General features: G+C 42.8%; 1 protein-coding gene across 1 annotated transcript in view; it reads left to right on the forward strand.

Moving 5' to 3' along the window:
- VSIG10L2 (V-set and immunoglobulin domain containing 10 like 2) overlaps positions 1-19,782 on the forward strand; it is a 66,388-nt gene that overhangs the window by 15,187 nt on the left and 31,419 nt on the right. Inside the window, exons 3-7 of the mRNA XM_030220463.1 lie at positions 598-873; positions 3,940-4,215; positions 11,004-11,264; positions 11,520-11,780; positions 15,505-15,795. Of these exons, the coding sequence (XP_030076323.1) occupies positions 598-873; positions 3,940-4,215; positions 11,004-11,264; positions 11,520-11,780; positions 15,505-15,795 (1,365 nt within the window). The remainder of the gene's footprint in view (positions 1-597; positions 874-3,939; positions 4,216-11,003; positions 11,265-11,519; positions 11,781-15,504; positions 15,796-19,782) is intronic.

The following is a 19,782-nucleotide window of genomic DNA, read 5'->3' on the forward strand; positions in this document are numbered from 1 at the left end:
TGGTGTAGATGGGAAGACTGGATAGGCTGCATGTCTTTATCCACTGTCACTTTCTATAAGTCTTTCTTTTTCCTTTTTATTTATGAGTTTGAAAGCTTTATATCAAGATGAAACTTAAAATGGAAAAAAGCGAGTTGTAGACAGAATCAATTTAATCAGAACAAAACATAGGTAAAACAAAAATTTTTGAAGCAACGTTCAACTCGATATTTTGGGACACAGCAAGGTATTAAGGAGAGTAAACCTAAGAAGAAACAAAAACTCTAATAAGGCAAATTAGCCAGAACAGTTGCTCATCTTATTATTAATTAGCAGCCTTACACAGAATCTTTCCCAGAAAGCATAGGGATCCCAGCATTAGCTGCAGCTACCAGGGCCTTATTACTTAAGAAATGAATCAATTGTGATAATGCAAAGAAAGCAGATTTAATGGCATTATCAACATTATACACTTGCAAGAAAAGTTTAGCAAGAATTTGGCTCGATGTATCTGAGGTCTCATGAACAGATGAGATTTCTATATATGCTTCTACGTTTCATAGTTTGCATTTCTGTATTTCTAAAGCTTGACTCTGTCCTTTATTTTTATTTCCATAGCCCCTATTTCAAAGCCCTTACTTCAGATAAATAACTCTGCTCCAGTGGAAGGGTCACCGGTGGCACTGAGTTGTACAGTGAAGAATGGCACAGCCCCAGTTGCATATTTCTGGCACAGAACAACCAATCAGGAGGGAACTGTGGCTGTTGCTGAAGTCACTGGCAGCATCCTTACTCTAACTGCAGTTAACCGAACACACGCCGGCTGGTATGACTGTCAGGCCAAGAATGAGGTGAATGAAGTGACCAGTGACAGAGTCTATCTGGATGTCATTTGTAAGTTACTGCTAAGAGTTCATGATAAAACAAATATTCAAAGGTATTCTGGTCAAGCAATAAGCAGAATGCAATGACCCCATGAAACCCTATGAAAACAAAATTTGACTACACCAAAACCATTGATAAATAAGAAAAGCGACTGAGCCAGGAAATGTTAAAACAAAAAGAAGGGAGCTCTAAGTAAGGGGAAAGTAGAAAAATGGCAAATATTTAGGTCCAAAAGGAGATTCTTTTCCTCCAGAAAGGGGTAAATTGACAACACTAGGCCTGATGTTCAAAAAAAGCTGACCCCACCCCCGATATTCAGCGCTATTTAACCAATCAGGAACAGCTCCTGGACAGTTAAAATAGCGCTTAATTGGCTATCTGTGAATATTCAGCAGGAGGTAGCCGGTTATCTCCTGCTGAATATTCCTGGTCAGCACTTAGGGCCAGATTCTATATATCTTGCCTAAAAAATCGGCGCCGAAAAAAATATGCCTAGGCGTATTTGATAAACTATGTCTAAGGTTAGGCATGGTTTACAGAATACGCCTAAATCCAGCTGTAGTTTATAGAATATAGCCAATACCTATTTTCTGCGACTATGTTTAATTGCGGTCCATTTACACCAGTGAATACCTGGTGTAAATGCTGTTGCCTAAATTACGTGTGGAACAGGCATATTATGTAACACCCATGACCCGCTCATACCCCTCCCATGGTCAAGTCCCTTTTCAGATCTGCGTCTTAGAATTTATGTGCATCACTTTATAGAATACGCTTAGACAGCTATTTTTGTAAATTCTAATGCTAATTAGTGTCAATAAATGCTTGTTAAACTAATTAAGTTGCGCGTGCAAATCCAGAATATAACCGGATTCGTGTGCGTAACTTAAGTCTCACAATATAGAATCTGGGGTTAGTGGGTAACTGGCTATCCGCTGATATTCCTGTTCCGGGGCAGAGGGAGCAGGTAGCTAGTAGAGCCGAGAGCCGTGCGGCTGCTCTCAGCAGCTAAGAATGCACCTGGGGGGGGGGGGGGGGGTGTCATTGCACCAGGGTGGGTGACCTAGGATTGTCACTGCTTACTGTCAAGATTATGAGCCTATACCCTTTGAATTCTGGCCTCTCTACTCTATCCAAGGTGTTAAAATATTAGTTTGTTTATTCCTAATGTTGCATGATGTGGTCTACCAGTCCACCGGGACAGCAGAAGATGCTTGGTTGTTTGGTAGGATAAGAGTAGGAAGAGGGAAGATGCTTGACTGTTTGAGAAAATGAGGGTAGGGACAGGAGCAAAGTCTGACTGTTCAGAGGGTTGATGGGGTAGGTAAGGAAGAGAATGGGAAGATGCTGAACCTTTAGGAGGGACGGGAAGAGGGGAGATGCTTGAGGGGGATGAGGCGAGGGAAGATACTTGACTACTGAGAAGGATGGGGGTAGGGAGAGGGGAGAATGGGAAGATATCAAACTATTGGGGTGGGAGGGGGAAGGGAACAGGGAGCTGCTGGACTGCAGGGATGAGAAGAGAGAAATAGAGGGGTAATGATGGGTATGGTGGAATGATGTGGAAAAGTCCATGGGGGGGGGGGGGGGGGGGCTACACAGAAAAGAAAGAAGTGGGGAAAGAGATGAAAGGGAAAGATCGAGGCCAAAGATAAGGAGGAATGGATTAAGACAGGAGGACAGCAAAGCAATGGCAAACTAAAAAGAATTATGAGAAAACAGTAAACCAGAAAATAGAGACTGTGATCAAGAAGATTGGAAAAATAAAATAAGTAAATTTTCAAAGAGGCCAATTTATGAACATTACTATCAAAGTTAGGAGCATAAATCCTTTGAATATTTTATTAAACTCCTAAATTTAGGAGAATAAAAAATGAGAGGCAACAGGCAGGGGCAGATTTAGAGTGGGGAAAAAAGTTAGGAGTTTAGCCCTGATTTTCAGCACTAGGCTTGTGAATCAAAGTAAATGAATTGCAGACCTAAATTTATAAACAGAGGGGTCAATATTCTGCTGCTGGCGGTGAATGTTTTGCCCATCGCTGACGGTGTTATTTCTGGATATTCAAAGCTGGGACAGTGTGGGCTTTGGCTTTCAATATCCAGTTATTTTTTAATCTGGCTAATGCACAGTTGCTTAAGTCAATATTCATCACTTAAGTGGCCATGGGTTACCGCATAAAGGGCCCCCTTTACCAAGCTGTAGCAAAAGGGGGCCTGAGCTAGCATTGGTGCGTGTTTTTGACGTGCACCAAAGCCCCCTTTTTTCGCAGTGGGTAAAAGATAGGTCTTTCTCTTTTTTTTTTTAAAGAAATGGTCATGCAGCAAGTGAGGCTGCACCGATTACCTCCGGGGTTCACACCGGTGCTTCAAAAATAAATGTATTTTTGTAGCGCTGGATATGACGCTTCGCTGGGGGTGGGAACTACCGCCAAGCTGCTGCGGTAGCACAGTGGTAATTCCTTTTTAGCGAGTGGTAAGCCTGCGTTGGACTTACTGCTGCTTTGTAAAAGGGGCCCAAAGATAGGACAGACATTTATGCGCTCCCATTTATGCACTAACCCTGGCTGCTTAAGTGCTGAATATCAGCACTATCTCTGACATTATCATCAAAGTTTTGATATGGGGGAATGGCATGACCTATAGCAAAGTTACCAGATCCCTGGACGTACCAGGTACAGTGGTTTTCTGAGGTCTTAGTAAATGTTTGCAGAAAGAGAAAGACTTCAGTGAGAAAAAATTATGAGGGCATATCAGAACTCAGAACACCCCTGAAGTTTTTAGTAACAGATATTAGCCTATGAATGAATTACATAGAAAAATTGGCCCAATCAGAAGTCATTAGTGGAGGAGTGGCCTAGTGGTTAGGGTGGTGGACTTTGGTCCTGGGGAACTGAGGAACTGAGTTCGATTCCCGGCACAGGCAGCTCCTTGTGACTCTGGGCAAGTCACTTAACCCTCCATTGCCCGCTGCATTGAGCCTGCCATGAGTGGGAAAGAGCGGGGTACAAATGTAACAAAAAATTAAAAAATAAATTTTGGATATATGTCTTAATTAACAATTTTTTTCCCCTCCAGATGGTCCTGATGAACCAGTGATCAGCATTCAGCCATTTGCGATCACTGAGAACGGCTTTGCTGCCAATGAGCAAGAGGAAGTGACCTTGACCTGCCTGGCATCATCTAACCCTCCTAGCCATTATATGTGGTTCTACAACAACTCTCAGATCTTCTCAGGACAGATGTATGTGATCTCCAAGATCTCCCGCACCCAGACAGGAAGCTACACCTGCCTGGCACAGAACACCCACCTCAACACACGCACCCAGATCACCATCAGCCTCACAGTTTACTGTAAGTACAATAGAAGTTTGCAAAATTAGCAGAAAGCGTGACAATCATTAGGTACTGAATACACAGAAGAGGATGTGTGCGGCCAGGAGAGTGCATATATGACAGGAAATAAAGCAGGCAGCCATGACAGAATGAGTGAGACAAGGAGGATCAACACAGATTAGAGATGTGTGAAGCCAAAACGTTGTTGTTTTCAGAATTTATGGAAATTTTCTGTTTTCTGGGGGTTTTTCAGTTTGTTTAACACATTCAGTTTAATAAAAAAAAAATTTTGAATGGGCTTTAGAACTTTTTAATGCAGGCAAATCAATTGTATGCACAATAAATTCATAGGATAATGTGAGTTAAATTGATTTTAAATGCACTAAAATTTTAAAGGCATGCTAACAAATGTACATCCCTACCGTCAGTGGCTGCGTTGGGCTGGCGGTCGTTCGGGGTTGCTGCGTGGCGACCCTTTCATAATAGGGCCCCATAGCAGGGGCATAGCCAGACCTCGCAGTGGGAGGGGGCCAGAGCCCGAGGTGGGGGGCACATTTTAAGTCTGCCACCCCGCCGTCATGCCCCCTGCAGCCTCGCCACTTCCCCGCACCGTCTCATCGTTCTCCCCGAAAAAGCAAATACATTTGCTGGTGGGGGTCCCCAACCCCCGCCAGCCAAAGCCTTCTTCAGTGCCGGTCTCCAGCGCAGCTGCGTTTGCTGCCCTGCTCTTTCTTTTTGCTGACGTCCTGTGCATGCTCAGTTTCACTTAAAGGAACGTGCAGGACATCAGGAGGAAGAAAGAGCACAGGGCAGGAAACGCAGCGCGCCGGAGATCGGATCTGAAGAAGGCTTCGGCTGGCGGGGGTTGGGGACTCCCGCCAGCAAAGCCAGGGGCCTGGATGAAATTTGGGGGGGGCAGGCCCCTGTGGCCCCACCTAGCTACGCCTGTGCCCCATAGGTAGGAGAGAGCAGCTTCTTTCCTAATTACAAAAAACACAAAGAAACAGTAAATCTGCCCATCAACATTGCCATAGTGAATACCTCCTTAATCATCAACAGCTGCCTGAACTTTCCAATGATCCTTCCTCTGAAGTTCTATTGAGGATCTGCTCTTGGCCAAGTACCAGCATTTTAAAGATGCCCTGGATCTGAAAACACATATTCTTGTCCTTTAAACTTAACAAAACACTTCTGGGGAGTTTTAAAAAGAATTTGAGCCTGGAGCTAAAACTCTGGCACACGTCTGAAGAGGTTCTTTCTTGATTTTAAAATAATTTGAAATGAGCATAAGGAGTTTCTGAGTGTTGTCCCTTCCCATTTCCCTCTCTGTGCAGTCTGTTTTATTGCCGTTATCAAGGTTATGAACAAGCAGTTTGATGGATCATTAAGTCTACCAAAGATCTTAGTCAATTGATCATCTTTTGACCACGCTCAAGATTTTCCTAGTGTTTAGGCAGCGAACCTCTCCCACATTTCTGTAAGTTTTGTCCAAATGCCTATTTAGTTGATGAAAAACAGCCTAGTATTCAGAAAAGTAAAAAAGCCTTCCAAAGCAAACAGCGTCTGCTGCATCAATCATGACCAGATTGAACACATGGGCTTAGCACCAAATATGAATTTGGCCAGGTGCAAGTTTTGATAAATAAGCAGCAGCACCACTGTAGATACCTTGCATATTTTCAGCATTATCTGTTGCATTGTCAAGCATTTTTTCCCAGTATCTTGCAAAACTTGGCAAACTGTTTCCTTCAGAGATTTGCTTATTGCAGAAGTGCACTGAGTTATAGCAATCAAGCATTTCTGCTAACATTTTCCAAATACCTTTACTTATCTGGTCCACAACATGAATATCTTTTCTTGTGTCTATCGTAATGGAAAACATATCAGCTTTACAAGCTTCCATAACAATGTGCCCCTTTCATTAAGGGGCCCTCTAAGATGCGGTAAAAGGTGGCCTTGGCAGGTGCTTACGTGGGTCATTCCTGTGTGTTAAGGCTGTTTTTCCCGCATGGGTAAAATGGACAATTTTTCTATTTCTAGCATTAATGGCCATGCGCTAATGGGTCCTTTTACAAAGGTGTGCTAGCGTATTTAGCGCGCGCTAAAAATAAGCACATGCTAGACGATAGTCACCCATATATTTCTATGGGCATCGCTAGCATTTAGTTCATGCTAAGGTCCTTTATAAAAGGACCTCCTAATGTTCTTATTAGTGCATGAGCCCTTAACTACAACTAGGGGTCCTTTTACTAAGGCGTGCTGAAAAATGTCCTGCGCTAGTGTAGGCGCATGTTTTGGATGTCCACATATCCGTTTTTCAGCACACCTGTAAAAAAATGCCTTATTTAACATTTTGGCTGAAAATGGACATGTGGCAAAATGAAAATTGGCGCGTGTCCATTTTGGGTCTGAGACCTTACCGCCACCCATTGACTTAGCGGTAAGGTCTCACGCGTTAACTGGGCAGTAATGGCCTAAGTGCATGTGATGTCTTTTACTGCACGGTTAGCGCTCCACGACAGAAAATAAAAATTATTTTCAGGCGCGCGTAGTGAACCCATGTAAAAAAAAAATGAAATTACCGCCCATGCCACGCAGTAGTTGGGCGGTAATTCCAAATTGACATGCGTTGGGTGCGTGTAGGCGCCTGCATGGCTTAGTAAAAGGGCCTCCTAGGGCCCTGTTTACTAAGCAGCATTATAGGTGCATTAACCATGTATGTGCCTACAATATCCCTATAGGCACCTACATGGTTAGCACGCGCGCTAAAAACGCTAATGCACCTTAGTAAACAGGGCCCCTAGTTTGTAGGTGGTAAGAGCTCACACGCTAACCATGCGCTACTCGGTTAGAATGTGGCAATGGAGCTGTGCTAACCAATTAGCACAGAACACACCTACACTCTGCCTCAACCTGCCCCAGCATTTTTAGTGCATGGAAAGCATGTACAGATTTGAAAATTACTGCGGGATGCCTCAGTTCACCTGTGGTAAGCACTTTTTTGCTGAGGGAAGCAGACGTTATTGCTTACCACAGCCTAGTAAACGGGCCCCTAAATTTGAACTTGTAACAATTATTAGATTAAGAGCTACTCTTTGTGTTCAAATATTTTTTTTATTGAATCTTCCATCAAAGAAGAAACATCAATACAAAACTAGATAGATTTAAATAACATATATGTTTATCTATACGCATAGGAGCTAACTCTGTGGGTGCTGTGGGTACTTGAGCACCCCCAATATTGACAAAATTCCTTGTATATGTCCTGGAATGGGGTTATATGAATTAGCACCCCCAATAATTTTGAAAAGTTGGCTCCTATGTCTATACGCTAGCAACTTTTTTCCAGGCTTTCAAAATATCGAATAAGAGTTATTTTTGATTAAAGTGTTATTTCTCTCTTCCAGAAGATTCTGTATTTTCTTCAACATAGTCGGGAAGTATGTTATCAAATTCTGGTATCAGAAGAATGATTTTTACCAAAGTTTCCTCAGTTCAAATTCTTCTGCAGCAACTGCTTGGTATTATTATTCTGTTTTCCATAATAGATCAAGCCACAATTTCCAATCATTTTAATCCGTTTTAAAATCTGAAGCAAAATTTGCCTGTATTTCTCTACTTATGCGTGCTTTTTTGTTTGTCAAAAAGAAGTGAATGAATATTACAGTTGAAGTCGTATATCAGGTAAGCATCAGCACATCTGTTTAACATTCTGATGCTAAACATTGGTCATTTGAGGTCCTATGATAAAGACAAGCACTGAAACAAAAGAACATTTTTGGTCACAATATGTAAGTCATTTTTTTAATTAAACGATCCTTTCTATGAAATTGTTGGAATGTTTAGTATATGGAATTATCAATAAAAACAGTTGAAACATAAGGAGCCGGAAATAGACATGGATCAAAATAAAAACCAGTGCGTGTCCATTTTCGGTCTGAGACCTTACCGCCACCCATTGACTTAGCGGTATGGTCTCACGCACTACCTGAGCAGTAGGCATGCAGCACGCACACTCTGCCGTTTACCGATGGGTAAGCGCCATGTGGTAGAAAATAGAAAATATTTTCTACCGCATGTTTTCGGTGCACACCAAATTCAGAATTACCACCTGGGGCACATGATAGCCAGGTGGTAATGCTGATTTTGCACACACTGGATACGCGTCGGCCCTTACACGCCTTTGTAAAAGGGTCCCTAACTGTCAGAACTCTAACAACCACTACCAAACCTATGAAAGATATTAATACATTAGTATATCTTTTACCTGACAGCCAAATAAGCTAGATTACTAGAGATCCTCACACTGTAATTACAGACTAGGTAGTCCCTCACCAAATACAGAATAACAACAAATTGAAAACCCAATTGTCCTATATGGGAGTGAATCTAGTGTCTATATCTGAGTAGTGGGGCAAGGATGGGGGCAGAGCATGTGGGGATGAGGACAAACTTTGTCCCCCATGTCATTCTCTACTTTGAAGGCTGTTAATGAACTGGACAGTTATTTATGTTCGAGTGATGCAGGCGATAATGTTTTTATTTTTTTGGAAAAACAAGCAGACGTGCTGGCCACAACTGGCAAAATTTGCATGAGGGATCCTGTAATTGCCAGCTACCAGCACATCTTCTGAGAAGACATTTTCTATTGCAGGAAGGACCCTGGAAGACAGGAGAGCTAGACTGAATCCTGAGATTGTTGATGACTTATTCATCCACAGATTAAAAAATCATAACAGTGCTTCATAGGACGTATTTCTCCCCTCTAGGGCATATAGAATAGGTTGCATTTTGTACCCCTGGACATTTTAACAGGGTGGATTAGGGTTCCTTGGGGTAGTAGAAGTCAACTATTGTTGAGGTTGGAAGAGTAGAGGGTGGTGTTGATGGTGTTGGTGGTGGGGTTATTATAGTTCCTTGTTGTTATTATTGTTTTCTATTTGTGATTTATAAACAACAGTTGCACAGCACATTGTTCCTTTTTATACTTTAATAAAAAGATTTAAATACAAAATCATATGTGTTCGAGGCTTCTTCAGATGAGGACAGAGACCATGGGGATGGGGCGGGGACAGAGACAGAACCTACGGGGACAGGGTGGGGACAGAGACAGAACCCCTGGAGACGGAGTGGGGACGGGAACAAACTTTGTCCAGGTGTCATTCTCTAGGTGAACATAACCTCCAGCAGCCAGCACCTAAACAATTAAATTCAGATATTCAATGCCGGACATGACCCGACATTGAATATCTGGGTTAATTCTGCCCATGACAGTCGGTGTTTAAAAATAACACTGACCACTGTAGAGTGTATATCGGTTGGTCAGTGCAGTCTTTAACCACTTAAGATGATCCAGTGAGAGAGTGTTATTAAGGGAGAATAGCAACTTCCTATACACTTTTTCACAGGGACCCTTGACTTTCCCATGGTCTTCTCAATTGTAATTCCTTCCAATTATCCCTATCCTCCACCCCCTTTTCTTTTCTTGCTTTCTCTTGCTGTCTGTAACTTGTTTTATTGGGTTTCAATGTAAAACCACGTTGCAGCTTTTTGAAATGCATATCAAAAAAATAAACTGAATTAAATGGGGCATAAGCCTTCTAAATTTGCTCCTGCCCTGCTGGTTCATACTGTAAAATAGTACCATCCTCAGGTCAACTGGCATCTTTTTTGGAATGTGGTACCAGTGGGACATAGAAGCTGGAGATTACTCTTTCACCCATTGAAATCCATAGATGCAGGAGTGTGTGGATGAAGATCTGGAGAAGACAATTTATTTTCTCAAGTTGGGAGTACAGGCCCCTGGAATGGGCCCCATTTTGTTTTTCTAATTCTTTTTTGTTTTAATTTCATTTTTGAATAATCGACACAAAATAAACAACAAACTGAAGAAGATTTTTTTTAAAAGCTAAATGAAAGGGAAATGATTTCAATTGATACCCATGTTTCAGTACCCTTGGACCCTTAAGAGAGGTAGGGATTCATACCAGATAAACCAATACCAAAAAAAAAAAAAAAGATCCAGCATAGACAACCATGTCAGTACAATTTGCTTTTATAAGACAACAAGGGGGGAAGTTATCAATGTGGGCTACTGCTAAGACAACTTATTTTACTGTTAACCCAGGATATTAGTAACTAGGACTTAATCGTAGCCAATATTGATAACTTTTCCTGTAAAGCTCTTGTACTGACTTAGTTGTCTACGCTGGATCCTTTCTTTCATGCTGCAGTACCGGTGGACTTTACATCTGAATTAGAGCAAATGCAAAGTTTGCATTATAAATCATGTGCACAATTTCAAAATGAAATTCCTGCATGCTGTCTTGCAGCTCTGCCATCTCTCATTTAGCCCCCTCTGTGATTTCACCCATAGAGCAGATCACCTACAAAGATTTCACCCTATTCAAGATAACCTTTTTGGCTTCCTTCTTTGTAATCCACATGCTGAGTAGAAGATTTGCACTTATACCCCTCAATCACCCACGCCTTCTGTGCCTAACTAAAATGTTTCATAGCGTCATAAGTGTGATACTAGTGTGAAAATTGTTTGCGCATCTTTTTTTTCTAGGTCCCCTGTGCAGCCTGCCAGACAGATCTGGCTGCATGAGTGCTTGCATTTCTGACTAGGTGGGGAAATGAAGACAAAAGGAAGCAGAGGCTTCCTCTAGGTCGAACAGTGGATAAATGGTAGTGATGATATTGGAACCAGAGTTATGTGTGTTAATTCCTCAGGTTTATTGCGATGAGAATCCTCTAATTCTTGTGGCTGTTGTTACAATGTTTGCTCCCCACTCAACACACAGATCTACCCAATGGAAATCCCACCTGCACAGCAGTAGCTCATAATAATTACCAGGACATGGCACTGTGGTGTGCCTGGAATGGGGGACTTCCTCTTGCAGAACTGCAATGGCTGAAATCCAACCAAGAGAAGAGTGATATTGTGTCATACTCCAATGCTACTAAAATAGAAAAAGGCAATGAGATTCGGAATGACAGCACCTACACCTGCAAAATCTTCCATCCAGTACTGCAAAACCATGCTTTCTGCAAGGTCACAGTATGTAAGTAATCCCCTTTGTTGTCTGTGTGAGCTCATAGGAGGAGGAGGAGGGTGCTCTCATGAATAAAGTGCTCAGTTTTACGGCTAGCTAATGTAATAATATATTAACTTGCATGAAAAAGGAGAAATATAAATGAAAATAGAACCCAGAACTAAGCAAGCTTGTATCTTGAGGAGTGCAGAAGTAGTGCAGCAAGAGTGTTCTGATAAGACTTCTTTTTAGTATATTTCCTTGTCTATGCTTTCCCCCTTACAGGGGTCCCAGAAGGAGGCCCAAATTGTTCTGCCATCGCCACAAAACAGAACGAGTTAATAATGCTGACCTGTGAACTGGAAGGCGGTAAACCCCGCATCACACTTTCATGGACAGACTGGAAGAACAGCACCTTAGAGAAGCCAAAAGAATCCATCCACATTCACGCCTTAAAATCTAACACCACATATAATGGCAAGACCTTCTCATGCACTGCCTTCCACCCACTGAATGCTAAGGCAAAAGAGTGTCGTGTCACGCTGGGTAAGTGTGAAAGGAGCCAAAGTACCCGTCTCTAGGGATAAGTGGCAGAAATCCAGGGGTCTAGTGTTCACTTGCAAAAAATATATTCTTGCTTTCAGTTTTCATCAATAGCAGATGATATGTCCTTCATATTTCAGAAGTGCAGTGGCTAAAATCTCATATGGGGGGAAGTTATCAAGCCACATTAGGGCTTTAAGTCACATTATAAGCCTCTTAATACAACTTAAAAGGCCCTAATGCGGCTCAACTTAATTTTCCATGACAACATTTAAGTCGCCACAGGTTACACAGTAATGCATTTGAATGTTTTGCATCTTATTACTATGCAAATATTCTAACACATTAGGGTCTAAAAATGAAGGTAAAATTTCACTGCCCAGGAACATTGAGCAGCAAATCCTGGGCCACAGGAATAACACCTTTTTCAAGGTGGTTTGCTGCAGCATTAGTCTCTTAACATGGGATTCAGGAACCCGTGGGACTGGATCCCGCAGGTTGCTGAATCCTGTGGGAAATTAAGGTGCAGTAAGGCACTCTGTTATTGTACCTTGATGAATTCTCTCCCCCCCCCCCCCCCCCCCCATTAGTCACCAGTATTCATCAAGGGGTGGTCAAAAGCCTAGGGAGGATTTCTGTTGCTTCGCATGAGGGTTTCGTTTATTGCAAGGAAATATGTCACACAACCGTATAAAGTAGTCGACAGTATTTCTGGAAAGGCAAGTCCAATGCTGCTGGAAATTCTTCACTGTCGAGCAAAATATTAGATTCTAACCAGTGCAATTCTTTCGAATATTTTGGCAATCTTACTTTGCCGTACTTCTCACAACAAAAGACTCTTACTTTGTTTTATTACATAAAAAAAGTTATAGTGAAAACAATCTAAAGTATTTGAATATCACAAGTTATTTTTTTTCTTGAGGCAACTTTCAAAACAGCATGTGCATCTGTTAAGTCTTTGGGTATTTTTTACCCATGGACTTTACATCAATTTCCAAAGGGAAAAATTTCTGAGCCTACTATTTATGTAGTACAGATACATTTTCTGTGGAAAGCTACCTGCATGTTTTTGGTAATCCAAAGTGTGTGTGTAAGTACCCTCTCAATCCCAACCCCTTACCCCAAGAACACCTAGCCAATATGTTCTGTACACTTATATGTGTATTAACTAAGGTGGTAATTTTGTAACTGGGAGCCTCATTTAGGCCTCTCAAGACGGCAGGGTATGTTCATATTCTGTAACACAACCTAGGTACCTAGAATCTGTTATGGTGGGCTGAGATCCTGGGAATTGAGTTCAATTCCCACTGTGGCTCTTTATGATCTTGGGCAAATCACTTAACCTTCCATTGCCCTGGGTACAAAAGCTTAGATTGTGAGCCCCTTAGGGACAAAGTACCCGCATATAATAAATGTAAACTGCTTTGGTTGTACTACAGAAAGGCAGTATATCAAATCCATGACAATTGAGTAACCCGGTATTTAAGTACCTAACTGTGGATATTCAGCAGGAGATAACTGGTGATATTATGCAACATAAGAACTAATCAGGTGGTGTGGAAGCACAAAATATTTTTAAAAAAAAATCAACCAGTCCACATATTAGAAAATGACTATATTTAAAGGAAAATGGCCTCAATGAGCTCCAAGATCAAACACAATCTCATGGAGCTTAAACAGACCCAATGGTCTTCTCATCATCATTGGCCAAAAAACCTTATGGTGCCACAGATCTAAATTTTCTTTTAATGTCTGCGGTCCAAAAAAATATTTTGGAAATAGAGTGATATGATAAACACAAATCACTACTGAAACACTGCATAGGAGCGCTGTTTCACGGCCCGAGACCCTGAAGAAGCAGCGAAACGCTGGCCATCGTCGGCTCAGGGCTTGAAATGAAGGACCGCACAGCCTAGAGCAGCTATCCATTGAGCACCACTTTATAAAAGATAAGTGCAATTGTGTATTATTGGGTATTGCAGTATGTTCTAGCAGTGCTCTACATTCACAAAATCACTTTTTGCATTTTGTTTCAGTAGTGATTTCTGTTTATCATATCACTCTACTTCCAAAATATGTGGACTGGTTGATTTTTTTTAAAATATATTATGCAACATAGCCAGTTAGGCATGGATATTCAGCGCCTAACTGACTATCACGTTACGTGGTCAAAATAGACCGCTTAAATAGCAGGCCTAACTTGGGACTGCTAAAAAGTTAACCAGTTAGCGCTGAATATCAGCTTAGCCAGTTAACATTTTAGCAGCCAAAATAAATCCAGATATTCGATGTCGGTCACCAGATACAGCTCAGTATTGAATATCTGGGTTTAACGGCAGCAACAGACAGCAAACGCGCTGCCTGCCACTAGCTGAATATCGGGCCCATACAATCTCCCAGGGTTATACACATTTGTATTGTAGGTGCGTGGGAACAGTGCCAGCTTTAACATGATATATGCATAGATGTTCCTGGAGGTGGAGAACAGGTGGAGCAGGGATGGAATCTGCACTTATGTACATCTGTTATAAAATATACACATATATGCACCTATTCTTACAGCCCAAATTCTGTTATAGAGAGAAGCTTAAGTTGGCATTTAGGTGCCAACACTTACACCATATAATTGGCAGGTGTAAATGTTAGAATCTAAGTGTTAGCACTAGGCATAGAACTTACAGTATTCTATAAGGTTGGCGCTTAAGTGTGTGACCCACTCATGTCTGCCACATGCACCCCTCCTTTGTAGTTAGGTGCTAAAGCACTTAGGTGCTCACTTATAGAATAGAGCCTAATACAGTTAGGTGACAAACTGCTGTTTATCCCCTTTTGGGCACCTACAGTTTGTTTGAGCATCTAATTGGCACCTAACTTGTAGCACACCACATAGAATTAGGGTGCATGTTCTTAACTTAAATTAACATGTTATTAAATGTGTCCCTAAGGACCCCTTTTACCAAGGGAAGTCTCTCTTTCTTGCAGGAAATGGCCGTGTGGCAAGTAAAGCATTTGCCGCACGGCTATTTTGGGGGGGGGGGAGACCTTACCACCACCCATTGATGTAGCGGAAAGGGCTCCCGCGCTAACCCGGTGGTAATCGGGCAGCAGGCGGCACAGCCCGATTACCACCGGGTACACTCCGGTGCTACAAAAATATAAATATGATCGCCGGGCTGCTGCAGTAATCCAGTGGTACTTCCTGTTTAGTGAGCGGCCACTTAGTAAAATGGGCCCTCAGTAATGGAGGATGAAGCAGGATTTGAGACCTGGCTTCTGCGGTTCAGAATCTGGCTACTCCTTCACAGCACGTTTTTTCTAGAAAAAAGGTGCCGGTACTCAAATGCCAGGCCACCCTTCAAGGGGGGAGTGATCACTGAGGGACCCACCCCACAATAACCAAGCCCCCTGCAACCAGTCACAGGATTTATGACAAAGTAGAATTGGTGTGTAGAACCTGAGCCCTTTCATTAAAACTTGGGGTCCATGGGTCAATTTTAGCAGACAAAGGAAAAGGTGCTGGTACTCAGTACCCCCTCAAAAAAAGCCCTGCTCCTTCACCTCTGGTCCAACAAAAGGATATTACGATGCCAAGGAATATGCTTCCTTCTCGAGCAGTACAAAACAAAATGTACTGGCAAGATGTTAGGGGAATATTCCAATATTGATAAATGAACATGTTCCTGAAGTTGCACTGTTAACCTTCATTCATACATCTTGACCCTTGCAGAAACACCCAGGCTTGAAACAGAGAGAAACTCAGTGTCTCTATTTGATGGTGGAACGGCACAACTCAGCTGCTTCCTGAAAAGTGCTCAACCGACTTCAGAGATGTTCTGGTACAATAACAAGAATGTGGTCATCGTGCCTGACTCGCAGAAGTATGGCATTCTGCAAGAGAGTAGCTGGTCCAATCTCACCATCTGGGATACTACATGGAATGATGATAGTGGCATCTACAAATGCTCAGCATTCAATGCAGTGGGGCGTTCCAACCTTTCCATAAGCCTGCAGGTGAAAAGTAAGTCCATTTCAAGCAGTAGTGTAACCAGGAACTTTTTACAGGGGGTGCATCACTCCTCCTGCGCTGCCACCCCCTTCCACTCCCTCCTGTGCCACTGTCCTTCACAGTTCCTCCTGTACCACCACCCCCACCGATTCTCCCTGCGCCACCACCCTTGCCACTCCCCCTTACGCTACTGCCCCTTGCTCCTCCCTGTGCTGCTGCTCCCCCTTGCACCACTGCCCTCTCCACGCCGCTCCACCATGCCACCACTGCCACCCCACCCCACCCCACCCCCACCTCAAATTCCTTTCAGCGTCTTCATCCAGCAACAGCAGCAGCAGCAGCATTCATGAGCTGCCTGCGGCCTGCTCCGGTACTTCCTCCTTGAGGGAGGAAGTCTTGGAGCAGGCTGCAGGCAGCCTATGAGTGCTGCTGCCGCTGCCGGGTGAACACATCAAGAAGATTTTAAGGGGGGGGGGGGGGCGGATCTGACAGGGGGTATGTACGCCACGAAGCACCTACCTTAAATATGCCACTAATTTAAAGTAACTTCCTCCAAATTGTGTTTATTTCCTGAGTGCAGTTTGCAAAGTTACATTAAAATGAGGATGCACTGAAGATTATAGCTGCAAGCCAGCCATGTGTAGCTGTTCCATTTTACTTGTATAGAGCTGCAGCTAATTAAGTAGTAAAGCCATTATTTTTACTTTCCTTCATGTGTGTGCTCAGAGGACACTAACAAAACCCTTATCCACACTCATATAACCTCTCACTTAGACTACTGCAACTTGCTTCTCACAGGTCTTCCACTAAGCCATCTCTTTCCCCTTCAACCTGTTCAAATTTCTGCTGCATGTCTTATATTCCACCAGTGTCACTATGCTCATATTAGCCCTCTCCTCAAATCACTTCGTTGGCTCCCTCTTCATTTCCGCACACAATTCAAACTCGTCTTATTGACCTACAAGTACATTCACTCTGCAGCTCCTCAGTACCTCTCCACACTTATCTCTCCCTACACTCCTCCCCAGGATCTCCTTTCATCGGGTAAATCTCTCTTATCTATACCCTTCTCCTCCACTACCAACTCCAGACTCTGTTCCTTTTATTTTGCTGCACCATACACCTAGAATAGACTTCCTGAATCCGTACGTCAAGCTCCAGCTCCACTCGTCTTCAAATCTAGGCTAAAGGCAAGCCCACCTTTTTGAGGCTGCTTATAACTCCTATTCACTTGTTCAGTTCCCATGTCTGTTTTATCATTCCCACCTTAATTCCCTTATTCCTTATTTGTCTTGTTTGTCTGTCTTGATTAGATTGCAAGCTCTGTCAGGGACTGTCTCTTACATGTTCAAGTGTACAGCACTGCATAGGTCTAGTAGCACTAAAGAAATGTTAAGTAGTAGTAGTAATTTTGATGGTGGAAATAAAAAATGGGGAATTACGGAGAATTTATCCTTTAATTCCTTGTGAAAAGCCCTGACCAAAATAAGCATTTTAAAAAATCTGTGTGTGCTTCTGAGAGGATGTAAAAACCTGACAGGGAGAATTTTTCCCACATGTATATATTTATCGAGCAATATAACCTGGGATTTCTGCCATTTCCAAGGCATGTCCAAACCATGCCTCTTTGAAATACCTCTGTAGTGTGGAACTCTGGCTTTCTGAAATGTCATTTACAAGCTACATGTGTAAATGCTGCTACTTACACATGGAGATGTTTCTAAAATAAGTGTCGCCAAATGAACAGCAAAGCTATTAAGCTTCTTTTTTTCCCTCTTAGAAGAAAATAAAATGAAGCATGAATCCATTATGTTAAGCCCTGGCTGAGTGGCAGTATTATAACATCTATGCTCGGTTTGGAAAAGGTGCAAAAGCCAACAGGGAAGTTATTCTATTCTTTCTAACCGAATGGAAGTTGGAAAGAATTATACAAAAGACGTTGAGAATGTCTGCCTGTCCATCTGTCTGTCCTTCCATATTCAGCCCTTAAGCAGCCGGGTCTAGCACATAAATGGGTCGCATAAAAGTCTGTCCTATTTTATGCACTAACCCATGGCCGCTTAAGTGCTCAATATCTACTTAAGCGACTATGTATTATCCAGCTTAAAAATAACCAGATATTCAAAGCCGAAGCCCACAAAGTCATGGCTTTGAATATCTGGGAATAATTCCATCGACGGTGAGCAAAATGTTCACTGCCGCCAGCTAAATATTGGACCTAGAGTTTTTTGTGACCCTCAAAACTGAAAGCTCTTAAGCCAAACCTGAGGAGTGCCTAGAAGCACTGGAGAGTACATTTGGCACTACAGAAAGGGGGTCTGATCTATAGTTTCAATCTCAGAATGATCTCCAGAGGCTCGAAACACTACTCAGGAGAGTTATTCAGAAAGATGGTCTAGCCCAATTGAAGCAGCTGGTATGAGATGATCCACATGGTGCCAAATGATTGCACATCTGAAACTTAAGGCAGTGGAAGAACCTCTCTGTCTCCTCCCCCTTCCCCGGTCCCTACAGATTCTGAAAGAAATGAGAAGGAACAAGGAGCTGCAAGTCTGGCTTGATAAGGATGACAAAGGTCTCTGAACTGCCAGTTAGAACTTCTGCAAAGGTAAATGAATTAGCTTGCCCAACAGAGTCTATTAAATATCTACAAAGGAAAATAGCTTTCCTGAAACCACAGGGAAGCATAGTGTCTAAACCAACAACTGAGAGGGACCTTGAGGAGGATTTGTGGATATTAGTGGCCAGGCTTTGCCAGGAGGCTGCCACTCTGAAGGAGGTGCAGTTTCACTAGGGACAGTTAGAGCCTGAAAGGATGAAGTTGTGGAACTTTAAGAAGTTCAAAGAAACCCAGGCACCACTTGCAACTGGTCTTCATGCAAAGAACAAGGTGTGGAGGCCTATCTCTGTGTTTAATGGTGAATATGGAAGCCACCAGCAAAGGGCTACACCCTAGCCACAGAATATGGTAATGGGAAGGGGGGGGGGGGGCATAAAAGGAGACTAAGCCTCGCAAGCCACCAGGAAACTTTTGAGGCACCCAGTGAAGAAGCACCTGGGGTCCTGCAAAGCAAAGAGCTCCAGTGCCAAGGCAATGCTAACCAACCACTCAGCCCCAGATCTCCCAAAAGAAGTAATTGGATTAGCACCTGTGGTGTCAGTGAAAGTGAAAGGACACCCAGATAAAACACTGCTAGATGGAGGGTCCCAGCTCACCATAATCTTTAACTGAAATGAAGCATACCTGAGGCATCTGCTTCTAGCCATATGGGGCCTCAGTGAAACCAGCTATCATATTAAGGTTATGTATTTGTTGAAGTACAGTTCCCTGAGAAGGTCATGGGGATTCAGGAGAATGTACCAGAGATTGCAAAAGGAAGAGACAACACCATAGTAACATATTGTGGGTACCAACACCAGCTTGTTTGGACAGTTGGCTCAGAGGTGCAGTGAGGCCTGTGAGAAAGTGGGACAGCACCACCCTGAGGAAAGACTTGGGTCCAGAGTGGTATGCTGCTCCAAATCATTGAAGTTGCAGCCTGGAATAGTGACATCAGTTACTTTCTTTAGAGAGCTTACTCTGGAAATGAGGAAGCGATTACTGATGACAGACCTTCTACTAAAGGACATCCTGCTTTGTAGATTACAAGTGAAATGAGGGATTCTGCCAATCTCTGCCCTGAAGAGCAATACAGTGCAGATCTGGGTGCAAAATGAATTCAAGAAAGAGATCTATTCACTCAAAGGGTCAAGGATAATAACCCATGTGTACAGAGTGGATTCCATTACTACCAGATACCACCAACAGGAGGCACCAGCTGAGAAAATTGATCCATCATTGTTCAGTTATGGTGATTCACTCATTTCCCCTCAATGGACAGACAAATTGATATGGAAGCATAGGGCTGCATCTTGGTGGCCTAATGATCCCAGGCTGATGGAGTAACACTGCTTGCAAGGTGGCTTGCAAGTCCTTCAGCAAGGGAGACAGTAATCTGT

This window comes from Microcaecilia unicolor, chromosome 12 (assembly GCF_901765095.1).
Source record: "Microcaecilia unicolor chromosome 12, aMicUni1.1, whole genome shotgun sequence".
NCBI lineage: Eukaryota > Metazoa > Chordata > Amphibia > Gymnophiona > Siphonopidae > Microcaecilia > Microcaecilia unicolor.